The sequence below is a fragment of the Carcharodon carcharias genome, chromosome 21, assembly GCF_017639515.1.
Source record: "Carcharodon carcharias isolate sCarCar2 chromosome 21, sCarCar2.pri, whole genome shotgun sequence".
In the NCBI taxonomy this organism is placed as follows: domain Eukaryota; kingdom Metazoa; phylum Chordata; class Chondrichthyes; order Lamniformes; family Lamnidae; genus Carcharodon; species Carcharodon carcharias.
In genome coordinates this window covers 86,055,598-86,073,541 of record NC_054487.1, presented here as the reverse complement: position 1 = coordinate 86,073,541, position 17,944 = coordinate 86,055,598, and the positions used below count along the sequence as shown (strand labels likewise).

At 42.5% G+C, this 17,944-nt stretch overlaps 1 protein-coding gene across 1 annotated transcript in view; it reads right to left on the bottom strand.

Moving 5' to 3' along the window:
- dram1 (DNA-damage regulated autophagy modulator 1) overlaps positions 1-16,010 on the bottom strand; it is a 34,164-nt gene extending 18,154 nt beyond the window's left edge. The window contains exons 1-4 of the mRNA XM_041216498.1: positions 15,754-16,010; positions 7,683-7,750; positions 6,727-6,869; positions 877-1,054 (exon numbers count right to left, since the gene is read on the bottom strand). Coding sequence (XP_041072432.1) covers positions 877-1,054; positions 6,727-6,869; positions 7,683-7,750; positions 15,754-15,884 — 520 coding nt within the window. The 5' untranslated portion in view covers positions 15,885-16,010. The remainder of the gene's footprint in view (positions 1-876; positions 1,055-6,726; positions 6,870-7,682; positions 7,751-15,753) is intronic.
- Positions 16,011-17,944: the final 1,934 nt, after the last annotated feature.

The following is a 17,944-nucleotide window of genomic DNA, read 5'->3' as shown; positions in this document are numbered from 1 at the left end:
CATCCTTATTCCCTTTGGTGTAACATCTGTGAGGAATAGCACCAGCAATCATGACCTGGGTTTTTCAAAAACGCTTTAAACTAAACAGGTGAATCTGATAGTTTTTTCTAGTATCTATCTATAATTTAATGCTACAAGATTCAACAATATCCACAATCTTCAACTCATTTTGACTTTTTGTGATCACGTAAAAGGACCGATAGATATGTTGGCAACTCAGGGAGATTTTACATCTCTGCTGATTATTGTGTATTAGAGCAAAGGTGGTTAAGGGCAGATTTAATAGAAGTGTTCAAAATGATGAAGGGTTTTGATAAGGGTAAATGAAGAGGCCAGGCCTGCTATGGGCAGGATTGGAAAACTTGACAAACCAGCAAAAAGTCCTTTGACTTTCGGTGGGCTTGACAGGACTGGAAAATCCCAGCCAGGGTAACTGTTTCCATTAGCAGGAGGGTCAGTAACAGAGGACACAGATTTAAGATAATTGGCAAAAGATCCAGAGGGGGAAATGTATTTTATAAGCACAGCAAGTTGCTGTGACCTAGAATGTGCTGCCTGAAAAGGAAGCAGATTCAATAGTAACTTACAAAAGAGAATTGGATAAATACTTCAAGGGGAATAAAATTGCAAGGCTATGGGGAAAGAGCAGCAGGGGAGTTGGGATTAATTATTTCACTCCTTTCCAAAGGCATGATGAGCTGAATGGCCTCCTTCTGTGCTGTATGAATCCATGTAAAACTGGCTACAGGTTTGCTTTCAGATTTTGACAGCAGCACTGAAAGTCTAAGTGACATCCATCGTGTTGTAAAGCTACTGATGAGATCAATCAGTAAGATAATGCCCCCCTCCCTCACCCCGGCTCCACAAAAAGGATACTAGGGATGGTAGCTATGACAGATAATGCAGACAGCATTACCCTAAATCGATATGCCAGACAAGCGTGATGGTAAAGCCTCATCCTGAAGGAAATCCAACTCTGCAGCACAAGGTATGTGGTTCCCATGATGAAAGCCAGTAGTGCCCCAATGTCATGAACTATTCTCAAAGCAGTTTCCTAAAACACAAAACAAAGAATTCAAGTGAGGTACCTGGAACTTGAAAGTTCTGGCATCAATAAAATCATTTCATTTGATTAGCGTTAATAAGGAGATTCAGAAACCAGAGGACACAGATCCAAGGCAACTGATGAAAGAGAGGAGAGAAGGAGATTTTAGTTTATTTTTTTTTAATATACACAGCACGTTGTTTGATCTGAAAGGATGGTGGAAGCAGATTCAATAATAACTTTCAAAAGGGAATTGGCCTTGATAAAGAAAACATGTGCAGGGCTATAGGGAAAGAGGAGGCACTGGGATAATTGGTTAGCTCTTTAAAAGAGAGCTGGCACAGGCACAATGGGCTGAATGGCCTTCTTCTGTGCTGCAAGGTTATATAATTCAAACATTGGAGTTCATTGGAAGTATAAGTAATCACCAAGTTTTTTCTTATGTTTGCTTGTCGGATCAGGGTGAATCAGGCAAGCTCAATTTCCAAAAGCTGCGTCTATAGACTCCACAACACTAAGGCAGGACTTCCCACACAACAACATGTGATCAGACACAACTCTGCCTTGCTGTATCTTCATTCAGGATTTTGTCTGAGTGGAAAATTTAGGCTTTTATCTCCTACTCAACATTCCCTTTGAACATATCTTGATTGTAAATCAAGATGAAATTAGGATGATCCTAATCATCCCTTCTGACATGTAACAGGCCCACTTATCACATTTTTTTGTTGGACAAATAAATGCAAAATAACAAACCCCTGCAAGCTTTGGAGCAGAGCTTTGGTTCACTGCACAACCCTGCAATCTCCAAATTTACCTTAGCATTTGTTGTACACCAAATATTGAGACAATCTTTGGATGAAGATTAACTTCTCACTCCTGGCACTGCTCTGACCATGTCATCCCCCACCCACCCCCAACCCCTTCATTCTGCATGTGGAGTTTTCAAGAGGTGGCAAGAATCACAGCGATTTTCAAATGCAGTGCAATTATCCCAGGTTTTAATCAAATGGGAAATCAGACAGATTATAGAACTCATTCTGAATCAATATATCAGTGGTGGGAAGGGGTGAGGGGGTAAATTTTACAGCTGAGTCTGGTATATTCTGTAAATTTGGTACCACATATATTATATGGGAATGCATTCTTGACTATGTTAAAAAGGTTAAGAGGCTGATCCTATGCAGGAGGAAACAGGGGGAGATAAAGTGCTGCATCTTTACCAACTCCCTTCAAATAATACCAAACGTATCTAGAAACACAGCAATCCACTTAACTAGGATGAACTGTTCTGTGCTCGTCATTACTTTGCCAGGTCCATGGACCTTGTCAGTCTAAGGAAACTTTCTAATGGTTTAAGAAAGTAGAACACAAATTGGAGTGTACAAGGGAGAAGTACTTTACATTGTTGAGGGTGCAATAGCATAGTGGTTATGCTGCTAGACTAATAATCTGGCGATATGTGTTCATATCCCACCAGAGCAGCTGGGGAATTTAAATTCAATTAATCTGGATTAAAAAGCTAACCTCAGTAATGGTGATCATAAGACAAATTAATTGATGTAACAACCCATCTGGTTTGTTAATGCCCCTCAGAGAAGGGAATCTGACATTCTTACCTGGTCCAGCCTCTGCTGTGGGTCTGGATTACAGGCTATTAACTGCCCTCTGAAATGGTCAAGCAAGCCACCCAATTGTATTCAAGAAGGTGTCTCATCACCAGCTTCTCAAGGACAATTAGGGATGGGCAATAAATGCTGGCCTTACTGGTGGTGCCTGCATCCAGTGTATGGATAAAAATAAATTCTTCACAGAATTGTCTTTAAAATCAGACCACATCTTCATGAAATTAATCATGAGACAAAAGGAAATAGTTTAATAGCCACAACTGGTTTCTATTTGGATTTTCTTTTAAAAAAACTCTCACACCTATTGTTACCAGCTCAAAGGCTACAATCTTTCTAGTGTAGCCTTTATTGAGCTGAATGTAACGTAGTCCCTCATTCCCCTGCAGGGAGTCCCTCATCGTAGCAGTCACATGACTACAGCAAGCCAGATAGGACATGTAGTAATGATTGGTTTTCAAATCCCAAACAAAGCCAACACTTTGAAGCAGATAGTAGCATTTGAGAGGAATGCTTGTGGTCTGACTCCACTGTTACTTTGTTTCTCCCGGGCAGGTCTTGATGAAAATGTTCATGATCAAAAACAACAGCCAGACACTCTCTCATACAGAGCATAGTATTGTTCAGTTTGCGTTAATGCCCTGGATGTAAATGCGACTGGTTGTCCTTGCTGCATTCGGGTTGCTCCCAGACGTGTCTCGCTGGCGTCACACTGCAAGGTGATGTCATCATTGATGTCATAGTACTTCAGCCCTGTCACTGCCATCCCCAGTTGTTTGATTTTAGGGAATGCTGCTTCTTGTTCTGCACATCCTCGGCATTGAGCTTGCATAATGGTTCACACTCTGGCTACAAATTAGGCAAAAATTTTGCTAAGTAGTTCAGGAACCCAACAAATCACTGTACTACTTTCATATCTGTTGGTTGCTGCATTGCTGCTGTAGCTCTCACCTTGTCAGGATCTGGGTGAAGACCTTTTGCTGTCAGTACATGATCTACGTACTTGACTTCAGGCATCTTCTTCCGGTTCAGCTTCAGGTTCACCTGGCGAGTTCTCTCTACCAGTCATATTAAATTCTAATCATGGTCAGCTATAGCTTCTTCCATTGCGTCTCCACATCCATAGACTAACAAATCATCCACCATGGCTTTCACTCCGGGAAGATCACTGACTATCTCTTGCTGTCTGCGTTGATGCTCTCCTGGAGTCATGAAAGTGCCGAGTGGCATATTCAACCATCTGTAAGTCCCAAACAATGTCCAGGATGTAGTGAAAAAACTGCTGCTTTCACCCAGACAGTAACCATCCTTCGCATCTAGGGGAGTAAAGATCTTTGCCTTAGCAAGTGGTGGAAAAATTCCTTTGATGTTTGGCATGGAGTAGTGAGAACTCTTCAGCACTTTATTTAGTTCCTTTGGGTCAAAGCATACCCGTAGCTTTCCAGGCTGTTCCACTGTTACCATGCTGCTAACTCAGTCTGTAGGAGTTGTCACTTCCTTGATTCCTCCCTTCTTTTCCAGCTCTATCTTGTTTTTCAGGCTGGTCTTGAGGGCAGCTGGAACTCTTCTCAGCAGATGGTGAATTGCTCTTACACTCTCATCTACTTCGAGATGATAGTCTCCAGGTAGATATCCAAACCCTGTAAACACATCCTTGTGTTCCTCTAGGATCTGTTCGACACTCAATAGTTTTGTGTGCTGTGACACATTGTGAATCTCTGTTGGCACGTTTAGAGTTACCAATCCAAGCTTTAGACTTGCTCCAGCAGAGATGAGCTGTTGTGTAGTCTATGGTCTGGAACTAAAGATCTTCCTTCTTGCCAATTTTTTGGGGCCCTCAGATTAATTTGTCCTCTTGGTATGAGTATCATACCATCATATAGCCTTTCAAGGGCTTCATTTTTGGATCGCCATGTTGAGCCATTTTACACAGGTCTGTGAAGGTCATGATGTTGCTGATGCACCAGTGTCTATCTGACATTTCTTCTCACTTGATGCTCTCCTTCTACGGTCATCATTCTTAACAGTCACAAACCACTTACCACATATCGATTTGGCGGAATCAACCTGTAGTACAGTGTACAGTGCTTCATCAGATTCTTCGGCTGATATCTCTCCAGTGGCCATCTGTTTAGCCTTGTTTTGTTTCTTTCCAGCCAAACACTTGTGTGAAAAATGATTCAGCTTCTTGCAGTTAAAACACGGCATTCCCCACGCTGGACAATCCTCCTTTGCCTCTGTGTGATGTCCTCTGCAGTATTTGCATCCTGCCTTTTGTCTGCGATTGTTCTGTTCTTTTGGCCTGGAATGTCACTCAGCGTAACGTATCTTCAAGTCTGTTCTGCCATACATATGCTCTAGCTGACATTTTACAACCTTCATATTTCTGCTCACTTCTATTGCTTTCTTGAGTGTAAGTCGCACCGCTCTCAATAGACTTGCTCTCACTGCAGGATCTCTTATACCTAAGGCAATTCTATCTTTAATGAGATCATCTTTTAGTTGCCCGAATTCACATGATTTGATCAACGGCCTCTTTTGCAAGCTCTAGTGTCAAACACATACCTTTCATAAGTTACATTCACTTGGGGTTCAAAGCTTGCCTTCTAGGCTTTCAAAATTTCTGCTGTCTGTTTTATCTGTTCTTCGGATATATTTAGGGTGGAGTACAATTTGTCACAGTCCCTCCCCAGCAGTGTTAAAAGTGTTGCTACTCAGATCAGCTCCAGTTTGTTAATTAAATCTGTTGCAATCTCATAGTTTTTGCCATTGTTAGTGGAAAAAATTGCCGATTCTGGCGCGTAGCTCCTTTCAGGAGTTGGAAGTGGAAAATTTGCAGCCATTTTTGTTCCACCCAGTGTTTTATTTGCAGCCTTCAGCTTGTGCTAGCTTTTCCTTGTCTGTGTTTTTTTCCCCTTCAGCAGCTTTTAGCAGGTTGCAGCATTTCAGTGTTCCTCTTTCAGTAGCTGTGGCTTTTCAAAACTCAGTCATAACTCCACTTCTGACACCATTATGTGCTTAAAGACTACAGTGTGTCTCATGTCCTTATTGAATTGAATGTAAGATGGCTGCCTGCAGGGAGTCCCTTATGGCAGAGGTCACATGACTATGGCAAGCCTATCAATAAGGTCATACTTGACTGGGAGATGTTCTTGATGAGGTAAATTGTATCATGCACTATTCATGTATCATCAGATAGCACTAATGCCTCTGGGTTTGAAAGTTGTAGGTTTAAGTCCCACTCCACGATTTGCAAGTGTAATCAGAGGAGACTGAATAGTACAGTAATGAGGGAGTGCTGCACTGTCAGAGATCCCTCCACTCAGATGAAACATTAAATCCTGCCTACCCTCTCAGGTATACTTGGAAGATCTCACAATACTATTTTGAAGAAGAGCAGGTGAGTTCTGCCCAGATGTTCTTTTCAATATTCATTTCTCAACTAACAGCTCTGAAACAGATTCTCTGGCCATTACCATGTTGCTATTTGTGGAAACTTGTTGTGTGCAAATTGGCTGTGCATTGCCTTCCTTCATTTCCTCCTTCTTTCCCTCCCTCCTTCCCCCTTTCTCTGATGCAACAGGCGCCCACATTGGAAAAATGGGCAGGGGTTGGCATGCCAGAATGATGCCTATAAAGGAATAGGAGGTCTTGCAGCTAGATAGAGGGGTGGCAGGAGGCATGTATGAGCACAGATATCAGTATAGATCAGTTGGGCCAAATGTCATATTTCTATGCTCTAGATTCTGTTTAATGTGGGTCACTAATGCTGTGTTCTGAGTCCCCCGTTTGTAACTGGAGTCGCTGCAGACCCTGGGGTCGTCTTAGCTGTGCCTTCTCCAATGGCCTGGGGCTCCCTGTGGATTTACCTGCTGTAATTGTTTTCATATTTCTCACCCTGTGATCTTACTTGAATGTATACACAGCAAAACCAGCAGGAACCCAACAGGAAAACCATGCGCAGCGAGCTCAATGTGCCAGAATGCATATTAATGCATTGCAGGAGTTGACACAACGATTGCCCCCGAACGGTTGACATGAGAGTCCATATTGTACCTGAAAGTTTGCTACGATGCACATTCCGAGACAGCCCAATGCACCACACACAAGTGCAGCACAATTCAGCTTAGGGCTAATGGCAGCCTTCCTCTCATTCAAGGTCTGTAACAGTTTATACCGAGCATACATAACCACCAAACCTGAAAAGGTATGCAAAAAAGATTAATCAACTGATGAGCTGGCACAGGTCCTGCTTGTGGTAAAGTAGATGATGTTTGGTTTTAGAGAAGCATGTGTTTCATATCATGGTGCACTGGAGAGAAACTCTTCAGCTAAAAACTGTGACCATAGGAAATTGAGATCTTGGCGCAAGATGCATGTGCATGCTCAAGATTTTTAATATATTACTCGTCGATCTATATTTGCACACTGAAGGCCAGTTTAAATATTGAAGTGAGGCAGGGTTAGAGGGTGTGGTATAATTAGACCTGGGCAGAGGAGTTGGTGGGGGTGGGTTTGGGAATGATACAGAGAGAAAGCGCAATAGAGAAAGAGAGAAGTTGAGGTGAATAGATACATTTAAGGGACAGCTATAGAAACACATGTGGGAGAAACGAATAGGAGGTCTTGCAGCTAGATAGAGGGGTGGGAGGAGGCATGTATGAGCACAGATATCAGTATAGATCATTTGGGCCAAATGTTATATTTCTATGCTCTAAATTCTGTTTAATGTGGGTCACTAATGCTGTGTTCTGAGTCCCCCGTTTGTAACGAGTCACTGCAGACCCTGGGGTCGTCTTAGCCGTGCCTTCTCCAATGGCCTGGGGCTCCCTATGGATTTACCTGCTGTAATTGTTTTCATATTTCTCACCCTGTGACCTTACTTGAATGTATACACAGCAAAAACAGCAGGAACCCAACAGGAAAATCACACGCAGCGAGCTCAATGTGCCAGAAAGCACAATCTAGAACCAAATCCTGCTGTAAAAACAATGTGATAATTCTTTACTTACCCAGAAAAGCAGATAAGTTTATCATTAATCCAAAAATGCATCTTTCTGGAGGAAATGTCCCAGTGTCACTACAAAAAAAAAAGTTTAAAGTTTAATGATGTAAAGCAATTTATATTTAAAGCAATTGTGATGTAAATATTGTTCTGAAGAAGAGGACTTAATGTTAGCTCTGTCTCTCTCTCCACAGATGCTGCCAGATCTGTTGAGTTTTTCCAGCACTTTCTATTTTTATTTCAGATTTCCAGCATCCACAGAATTTTGTTTTTATTATTGATGTAAATATTGAGTTGGGCATTCTGTCCACTGGCTCAATCAGTTTGCATAATTTCTACATAATATGTCAAATTCACAATGCTTGGTTGAACTGGTCCATGCCAGTGTTTATGCTCCACATAAGTCTCTCAGCTATTTTCATCTCACCCAGTGGTCCTCAAGTGGCCTGGAGATCCCTAGAGTCTACAGAGACTTTCCATAAGGGTATACGGAATAATTGTGCTGTGGCTGGATACGGGCTTGTTGCGTGCTGGGATTGGAGTCCAGTCACCATGTGGGTAGCAGAGTGTGGGCAGGTTGCCCAGGAGTGTAGTGGTACGGAGGAGAGTTAAAGCAGTTCAATGATCATCACCAGGTGGACCCATGGTAACCAAGGCTGATGTTGGATGCCAGTTAAGTTGTCTTTTTTTTTTATTTATTCTTTTCACAGGAAATGGGTTTCACTAGTTAGACCAGCATTTATTGTCCATCCCTAGTTGCCTTTGAGAAGGTGGTGGTGAGCTGCCTTCTTGAACTGCTGCAGTCCATGTGGTGTAGGTACACCCACAGTGCTGTTAGGGAGGGAGATCCAGGATTTTGACCCTACAATAGTGAAGGAATGGTGATATATTTCCAAGTCAGGATGGTGTGTGGTTTGGAGGGGGATTTGCAGCTTGTGGTGTTTCTATGCATCTGCTGCCCTTGTCCTTCTAGTTGGTAGGATTTGCGGGTTTGGAAGGTGCTGTCGAAGGATCCTTGGTGAGTTAGCGAAGTACATCTTGTAGATGGTGTACACTGCTGGCACTGTGTATCAGTGGCGGAGGGAGTGAATGTTTAAGGTGGTGGATTGGGTGTCAATCAAGTGGGCTGCTTTGTACTGGATGGTATTGAGTTTCTTGAGTGTTGTTGGAGCTGCACTCATCGCTCATCCTGGCTCAAGAGAGGGGAGCCTAGTTAAGTATTCAATTCTTAATAGTAGGCACACCCATATCACTGATATCTGTAAGCAAATATCTGTTTTCTTTAAAGGAATATTAAAAACACTCTTTACTTGCAGCACTTTCAGGACTATTATAATGTAGATGGGGTCTCATTATTACTAATCCAAAAGGAGTCCTTCAACCATAAAATGCTGAGAACCATGGTTCTAAGTATCAGCATAATCTTCCATTCCTATTTTTCCCTTTCTCTCTCTCTCTCTCGTGTTTAAGTGTTTTTTTGATTCAGAATGGTACAAAGAGCACAGCAAATCTTTGCATATCAAGAAATGACTGCCCAGCTCATCTGCTTTCTGTTGGGTGATATTGGTTTTGAGAAGGGGTCAGCCTAGGGCAGCCTGAGAACTCCCATCAGCTCTTCCTCAGAGTGTGCCATGGGATCTTGTACATTCAGTGGTCTCAGTTTAACATCTCCTTCTGAAAGATGGCAGCTCTGACAGTGCAACACTCCCTCAGGACCAAACTAAAAGTGTTGGCCAAGATTAAATGCTCATATCCTGGTGAGCTGGCTACTAACTGAGCCAAGCCAGTCCTTGAAGCATCTAACTGTTCAAATCTGTTAATGAAGCAGACATTTCCCTCAGGCACTGGCGGAAGATGATAGAGTTTACAATTCACTCTTCCCAGGGCTGATGAGATTCAATGACAAAAAAGAATCTTTTATTTATATAGCGCCTTTCATGGAGCAATATGACCCAAAGATCTTCACAGGAGTGTTACCGAACAGAGGTTGACACTGAGCCTCATAAAGGCATAAGGTCAGTTAAAGCTTGGCCGAAGCTGTAGGCTTTAAGTAGCATCTTAAAGAAAGAGAGGGAGGTAAAAAGACAGAGAAGTATAGGGAGAGAATTTCAGAGTTAGGGGCCTTGGCAACTGAAGACATAGCCAGCAATGGTGGAGCGATTAAAATCAGGGATGTTCAAGAGGCCAAAATTGGAGGAGTGAAGAGATTCCGGAGGGCTGTGCGACTGGAGGAGATTACAGAGATAGGGAGGGATGAGGCCAGGGAGGGATTTGAAAACAGGGATAAGAATTTTAAAATAGAGATGTTGCTGGACTAGGTGTCAATTTGGTCAAAGTGCACAGGGGTGATGGGACTTGGTGCAAGTCTGGACATAGGGAATGGAGTTTGCATGGCTTCAAATTTACAAAGGGTGGAACGTGGGAAGCCATCCACTGGTGCATTAAAATAATCAAGTCTAGAAGTAAAATTCCTTCACTAACCTAGGTATTATTGTTTAGCATCTGCTATACTTCCATAAGGGCTCCTCTAAATCACTTCCTCAAAAGGATAAAACCATTCCTCCAATCAAATTTCAATTCATTCCTATGCTGACTACACAGCTTGATGACCACAACTGAAAACAATACTCAAGCTGTGACAGAACATTACAGTTTTAGCATATCCTCCAGCTGAAGAAGCTGGGATTGTTCTCCTTAGCATAGAGGAGGTTAATTGGAGACCTGACACAGATATTCAAAATGTTGAGGGATTTTGATAGAGCGAGTCAGGAGAAACTATTCCCCTGCCAAGTGAGTCAATAACCAGAGGTCATGGATTCAAAATAATTTGCTAAAGATCTAGGGGGGGAAATTAGGAAACATTATTAAGATCTAGAACACAATGAATTTGATGGAATTGGATTAAATAGGAACTTTCAAAAGGCAATTGGAAAAGTATTTGAAGATGACTAACTTGCAGGGTTAAGGGGAAAAGCTGGGATGTGGGACTAAATTGAACAGCTCATTCAGGCCTCCAATGCTGGAGGATTCTACTGATCTAACAATTGTAATAACATGTTAAATGCAGATTCTGCCTCAGCTCTAATCTCTTTCAACTTCACCTTTATATATTCCTACGCCATCCACTGTATCAACACATCATCAATTTCTTACTCTTCCAAAGTACAATTAATTGCACTTGTCGACATTGAATTGCATCTGCTATATTAGATCCATTTTGTAGGACCCTTCCACCAACCTAACTGCTATCTCCTGTCCCTTCCCCTCCCCTCCCCCCCTTCACAGGTATAGCATCACTTGTGAACTGGTCACAGTTTAATTGGGTTTCTGATGGGGAGTACAGCTGTCAGCAAGTGACCCCAGGAAGTTCACTCAGTACTTCCACTGACAAGTTCAAACCATTCCTTCAATTCACCAAGGCTCCTTTGACAGCACTTTCCAAACCCATTATCACTACCATCTAGAAGGACAAGGACAGCAGATAGATGGGAATGCCACCACCTGGTTGATCCCCTCCAAGTCACTCACCATCCTGACTTGGAAATATATCGCCGTTCCTTCACTGTCACTGAGTCAAAATCCTGGAACTCCCTTCCTAACAGCACTGTGGGTGTACCTACACCACATGGACTGCAGCGGTTCAAGAAGGCAGCTCACCACCACCTTCTCAAGGGCAACTAGGGATGGGTAATAAATGCTGGCCCAGCCAGTGATGCCCACATCCTTTGAATGAATTTTTATAACATCCTTGTCTCCTCTAGATGTGGGATTAGCTTTGAAAGGCCATTAGTTTCAATTTCAATTGCAGTGTTTTATGGGGAAATATGGTACAGATTTTCTGGAAATTAACTGCAATGAGACATCTAACTTTCCACATCTGAACTGTCACTTCCTCAAAATAAAAAGCCTAATCAGGTTAAATCTTTTTTATGAAAACAAGGCTAATTTTTGCTCAATAGATAATCCTGAGAATTGATTCCATTATTTAAATTGTTTTTGAAAAAGGATAATGCCTGGTTAAATTAACGGTAGAATGCTTATAGTGCAGAAGGAGGCCATTCAGTCCATCACGTTTGTGCTGGCTCTCTGCAAAAAAACAAGTCAGCTAGTTCTATTCTCCACCTTTTCCCCACGGCTCTGCAACTCTTTTCTCTTTAGACAATTATCCAATTCCATTTTGAAAGCCGTGAGTGAACCTGCCTCCACCATACTCTCAGGCAGTGCATTCTAAACCCCAACGACTCGCTGCGTGAAAATGTTTTCCCTCGCGACACTCCTGGTTCCTTTGCCAATCACCTTAAATCAGTGCCCTAGTAAATTCTGAGGCTTGGTTGTACAAATATGGCCAGTGTTCCCATGAGTTTTGAAGGTTGAGGGGTGATCTGATCAGAATATTTAAAATATTAAAAACAAATTTGATGGGATAGATAGAGAGAAACTATTTCCTCTGGTGGTGGAATCCAGAACAAAGGGGGAATAATGTTATAAACAAAGCTGGGCCATTCAGGAGTGAAATTGGGAAGCACCTTTTCACGCAAAAGGCAATGGGATTCTGGAAGTCTCTCCTTCAAAAGGCTGTGGATTCTGAACATCATTTTAAGAATTCACTACTGAGATCAATAGGCTTTTAAAGAAAATGGAGCAAAGGTATGTAAATGGATTTGAGATGCAGATCAGCCATGATCTTACTGAATGGTAGAGCCAGCTTGAGGGACTTAGTGGCCTATTCCTGCTCCTAAGTCATATGTCCGTATGTAAATTGATTTGACATACAGATCAGCCATGATCTAACTAAATGGCAGAGCAACTTTGAGGGACTGAATAACTTCTTTCTGTTTCTATATCCCCTTTGGAATAAGGAAACTAGCTCATTTTTAATCTGTCAGTGAGTGTCCTCCTCACCCCACATGATGAGCCATTGACTCTTACAACACGGCAGAGAACCATTCGGCCCAGTGTGATAGAGCAGAGGAATGGGGCTGACTGGATTGTTCTATAGAGAGCTAGCATGGACTGTACAGACTGAATGGCCTCCTTGTGTGCCTCTTGATGTCCCAGATCAACAATTTGCTTAGATTAGAAAAAGAGTGAATTTGCATTCATTTGCAACCTTTCCCAAGTTCAAAAGGTTTCTCAGCTCATGATGTACCTTTTAGACAAATAGTCTTCTCATCACCAATTTCCACCAACCCATCTCCAGCTGGCTAGACCCTAAACTCTGGAATTCCCTCCCTAAACCATCTTTAAAACTCTTTGACCGAACTTTTGAGCTCATCAGTCCTAATATCTCCCTATGTCATTCAATATTAATGTTTTGTCTGATTGCACTCTTTTTTTAAAAAAAAACTCCATCGTGGAGGATGTGGGTGTTGTTACCCATCCCTAACTGCCCTCAAGGGCAGTTAAGACCATAAAACATAGGAGCAGAAATTAGGCCATTCAGCCCATCGAGTCTGATCCATCAATCAATCATAGCTGATAAGTTTCTCAACCCCATTCTCCCGCCTTCTCCCTGTAACCTTTGATCCCCTTACCAATCAAGAACCTATCTTTCTCGGTCTTAAATACACTCAAGGACCTGGCCTCCACAGCCTTCTGTGGCAATGAATTCCATAGATTCACCACTCTCTGGCTAAAGAAGTTTCTCCTCATCTCTGTTCTAAAAGGTCTTCCCTTTACTCTGAGGCTGTGCCCTCGGGTCCTAATCTCTCCTACTAATGGAAACATCTTCCCCATGTCCACTCTATCCAGGCCTTTCAGTATTCTGTAAGTTTCAATCAGATACCCCTCATCCTTCTAAACTCCATCAAGTATAGACCCAGGGTCCTCAAACGTTCCTCATATGTTAAGCCTTTCATTCCTAGGATCATTCTCATGAACCTCCTCTGGACCATCTCCAGGGACTGCACATCCTTCCTGAGATACGGCACCCAAAATTGCTCACAATATTCTAAATGTGGTCTGACTAGAGCCTTATAAAGCCTCAGCAGCACATCCCTGCTTTTATAGTCTAGTCCTCTCGAAATAAATGCCAACATTGCATTTGCCTTCCTAACTACTGACTCAACCTGCAAATTAACCTTAAGAGAATCCTGGACTAGGACTCCCAAGTCCCTTTGCACTCCAGTTTTTGAATTCTCTCCCCATTTAGAAAATAGACTATGCCTCTATTCTTCCTACCAAAGTGCATGACCTCACACTTCCCCATGTTGTATTCATCTGCCACTGCTTTGCCCATTCTCCTAACCTGTCCAAATCCTTCTGCAGCCTCCCCGCCTCTTCAATACTACCTGTCCCTCCACCTATCTTTGTATCATCTGCAAACTTAGCCAGGATGCCCTCAGTTCCTTCATCTAGATCATTAATGTATAAAGTGAAAAGTTGTGGTCCCAACACTGACCCCTGCGGAACTCCACTAGTCACCAGCCGCCATCCTGAGAAGGACCTCCTTATCCCCACTCTCTGCCTCCTGCCAGACAGCCAATCTTCTATCCATGCTAGTACCTTGCCTCTAACACCATGGGCTCTTATCTTACTGAGCAGCCTCCTGTGCGGCACCTTGTCAAAGGCCTTCTGGAAGTCCAAGTGGATAACATCCATTGGCTCTCCTTTGTCTAACCTACTCATTACCTCCTCCAAGAACTCTAACAGATTTGTCAGGCATGACCTCCCCTTGATGAAGCCATGCTGAATTGAGTTAAGAATCACATGTAGGCCAGCCTAGATAAAGATGGCAGATTTCCTTCCCATTGGCATTAGCAAACCAGATGGCGTTTTTATGACAACTTGATGATAGTTTTCTCTTCCAGATATGTTTTTAATTGAATTAAATTCCATTAGGGTTTGAACCCATGTCCCCAGAGCATTAGCCTGTCTCTAGATTAATAGTCCAGTGACATTACCTTTACACCACCATCTGCCCTCTCCCATCTGCCCTCTATATGTATTGTTGCAGTATTGCAGAAAAACAACAGTCAAATGATTTGCTAATCCATTCTTCCCCACGTGATGTCTGTGCAAGGATAGGATACAGAGGAAACCATTCCTGCTCCTCTGGGAATAGTGGTGAAAGGATCTTTTCAGCCCACTTGAGGGGGCAGACAGAATTCTTTAATTGAATGAAAGATGCTGACCTAGCCCTTACCCCAACCCTGCTGTAACCACACATAGAAAAGCAAAATACTGTGGATGCTGGAAATCTGAAATAAAAACAGGAAATACTGGAAAAACTCGGCGGGTCTGACAGCATCTGTGCAGCGAGAAACCGAATTCATGTTTGAAGTCCAAAATGACTCTTCTTCAGAAGTGTAACCACATTCATCCTGTCTGCCAGATGACCCAAATTACACTTTTCACTAATTGTCTGAAATCAGTTAATTCTTGGCTCAGAAAATAAATCTAAGATTAGAAACTTATTTTTGTAAACAAAAGGGGGAAAAATTATGAAAGTTAATCCTGCCCTACAAACCAGTTGTTGCAGTGTAGCTAGCGAGTGGGGGAGATGGGATATATTTTAATTGACATTTCACAGCGGAAACTCTTCAAGCTGATTTCCTGGAGGAGAGCATTAATTAAAAAGGCGATAAACTGCACACGTTGTCTGATTCATGAAGCCTGGGCGCTTTTGGTACAATAAAAGGAACAAGATGCGGTTTATAATCTCAGAGAATGATTCCAAATCTAAAACCGAGATCTCTAATCAGACCGATTCCATTGTCAGTCTAACAAAAGTCCCGGCACACGCCGGGAAAATGAAACTTTGACAACTCTTGAGTAAAGGGACCAGCTAGCAGGAAGTCTCTTGAGTACTCCTGAAACAGAAACACATAACCTGACCCAGGAAAGTTAGCATGCGCTTCAGACAATTATTAAACCCAACAAAATGAACCTCTCTCCTCTTCTTGCCATCTTTCGGGCAGACAATGAGTTAAAGAGCAACGCAACCGGTGAGTCGGATCAGGTTGCTTCCTCAGTTAGGGTTGGGTAACTAGCTCATAGAGACAGGGCAGATACATTACCCCAGCCTGGAGGCGATAGCGGCTTTCGCTCAGTGGAAATCCAGCTCCTGGGTCACTTACCTGATGAAGGGGACCAATGGGAGGACGTGTCTGGCCAGCACAGCGATAATAAATGAAATGACAAAGGCGGCACACGACCAGATGACCAAGGTGACCGGCAGACAGCAAGTCCCTATCATAAACCACCACATCTTCCTCCAGCGATTTTACCCCTGGCTCTAACAATTCAGAGACACCAAAGCCCCTGTTCACTTGTCCTTCCGGATCTCGGAGAAGAGCAAAACGCAATGACTCACCCGCTTTATAGAAACAAAGAAACAAAGTGAACACTCCCCCAAATGACCACAAACTAAATGTAGTCAGCTTTAAGCAGTTTTGAGAAAATGGGTTTTGAGATTTGGCAACTTCCCTTTTCGCCTCTCACGTAATGGATGATTTAAATCCTTTGCTACACTTCTGGTAAATTGGTTAATGTGTGATTTGCAGTAGCTGGTAATCAGGCATAATCCAAAAACACCAAGCACTTTGAGCACAGTCTGTTTAAGGAAGATCTTTAATGCCTCGGAACAGCAGAATTTGAAGCCACGTTGATGAGGAGACAGAGGCAGCTACCAGTTTGGTCAATAATTGAGGAAGAGAGAAAAATGCATAGAAACCAACTGAGGAAAGGTGATAGCCCTGGAACTCTCCGCCCAGTGTTCCCAGCATTTTCTGTTATCAGTTAAAAGCAGATTCCCTGCTCGTTATCATATTGCTGTTTGTGGGATCTTGCTGTGTGCAACTCTGCCGATTTTCCGCCACTATAATAGTAACTACATTTCGAAAACTGCTTTGCCGATGAAACACTTTGTAGAGGCCTGACGTCATGAAAGGTGCTATAGGAATGCAAGTCTTTCTGTCCCATACACAAGGCAAGATAATAAATTAGGGTTTTATTTTGCAAAATGTATACAGGAGCCTGGGCTTTATAGCAGAGGTATAGTGTACATTAAGATAAAAGCAAAATACTGTGGATGCTGGAAATCTGACATAAAAACAGAAAATGGTGTAAAATCTCAGCAGGTTTGGTGGCACCTGTGGAGAGAGAAACAGAGTTAACTTTTTGACTCTGAATGACTCTATCCAGCATTTTCTGTTTATTATTACAGCATAGTGTACCCAGCTGAGGCTCTGTCAGAGTATCTTGTGCAATTCTGGGCACTTCTGGAAGGAAGTCAATGCCTAAGAGGGATTCACCAGAATGGCGCCAGGGATGCGGGACTTCAGTCATGCGGAGACACTGGAGAAACCAGGATTGTTCCCCTTTGAGGTTAAGAGGATAAAAACAGAAAGTTCTGGAAATACTCAGATCCGACAACACCTATGGAGAGAGAAACAGAGTTAAAGTTTTGAGTCAAATATAACTTTTTCCGGACTGTTAAAAGACTGTTAAAAAATTATGATTAAGCAAATAAGAAGAAACTGTTTCCAGTGGCAGGAGGATCTGTAACCAAAGGGGCACAGATTTAAGGTAATTGACTGAAAGAAACCAGTGGAGACGAAGACAATTTATATTTTTCTCTTAACAACTTGGTGTGATCTGGAGTGCACTGCCCGCGGGCAATAGAAACAGGTTCAATAGTAACTTTCGAAAGGCCAATTGGATAAATACTTAAAGGGGAAAATGTGCAGGGTTACAGGGAAAGACATTGGGGGAATGGACTCGTTGGAGCATTTTTCTCCAAGAGCTGACATAGACATGACAGGCCAATGGCCTGTACCTGTGCTGCAACTTTAACAATGGCATTGGATACATTTTTAAAATGTAAACATTGCAGAGTTTTGGGGGAAACAGCTGGCTGAGTTGGATAGCTCTTTCAAAGAGCCAGAACAAGCACAGTGGGCAGATTGGCTTCATTGGTAACAACTGGTTGTTTGTTTTCATTATTTCATCTCAGGCAGAAATGGTGCAGTAAGGATATGAGAGTGACACCAAAACTTAAACTCGTCATGAAGCTGATCTTCACTGAGAGAACATGGAAAGATTTTAGTACAGAAGGTTATCAAATGATGAAAAATATCCCATTGCACAGCAAGTTGTTGTGATCTGGATTGCGCTGCCTGGAAGGCCGGTGGAGCAGATTTAATAATAACTTTCAAAAGAAAATTGAAAAGGAAAAATTTGGTCAAGAAGGGAATGGGATTAATTTGATCGCTCATTCAAAGGGCTGACACAGGTACAGTGGGCTGAATGGCCTCACACATTACTGAA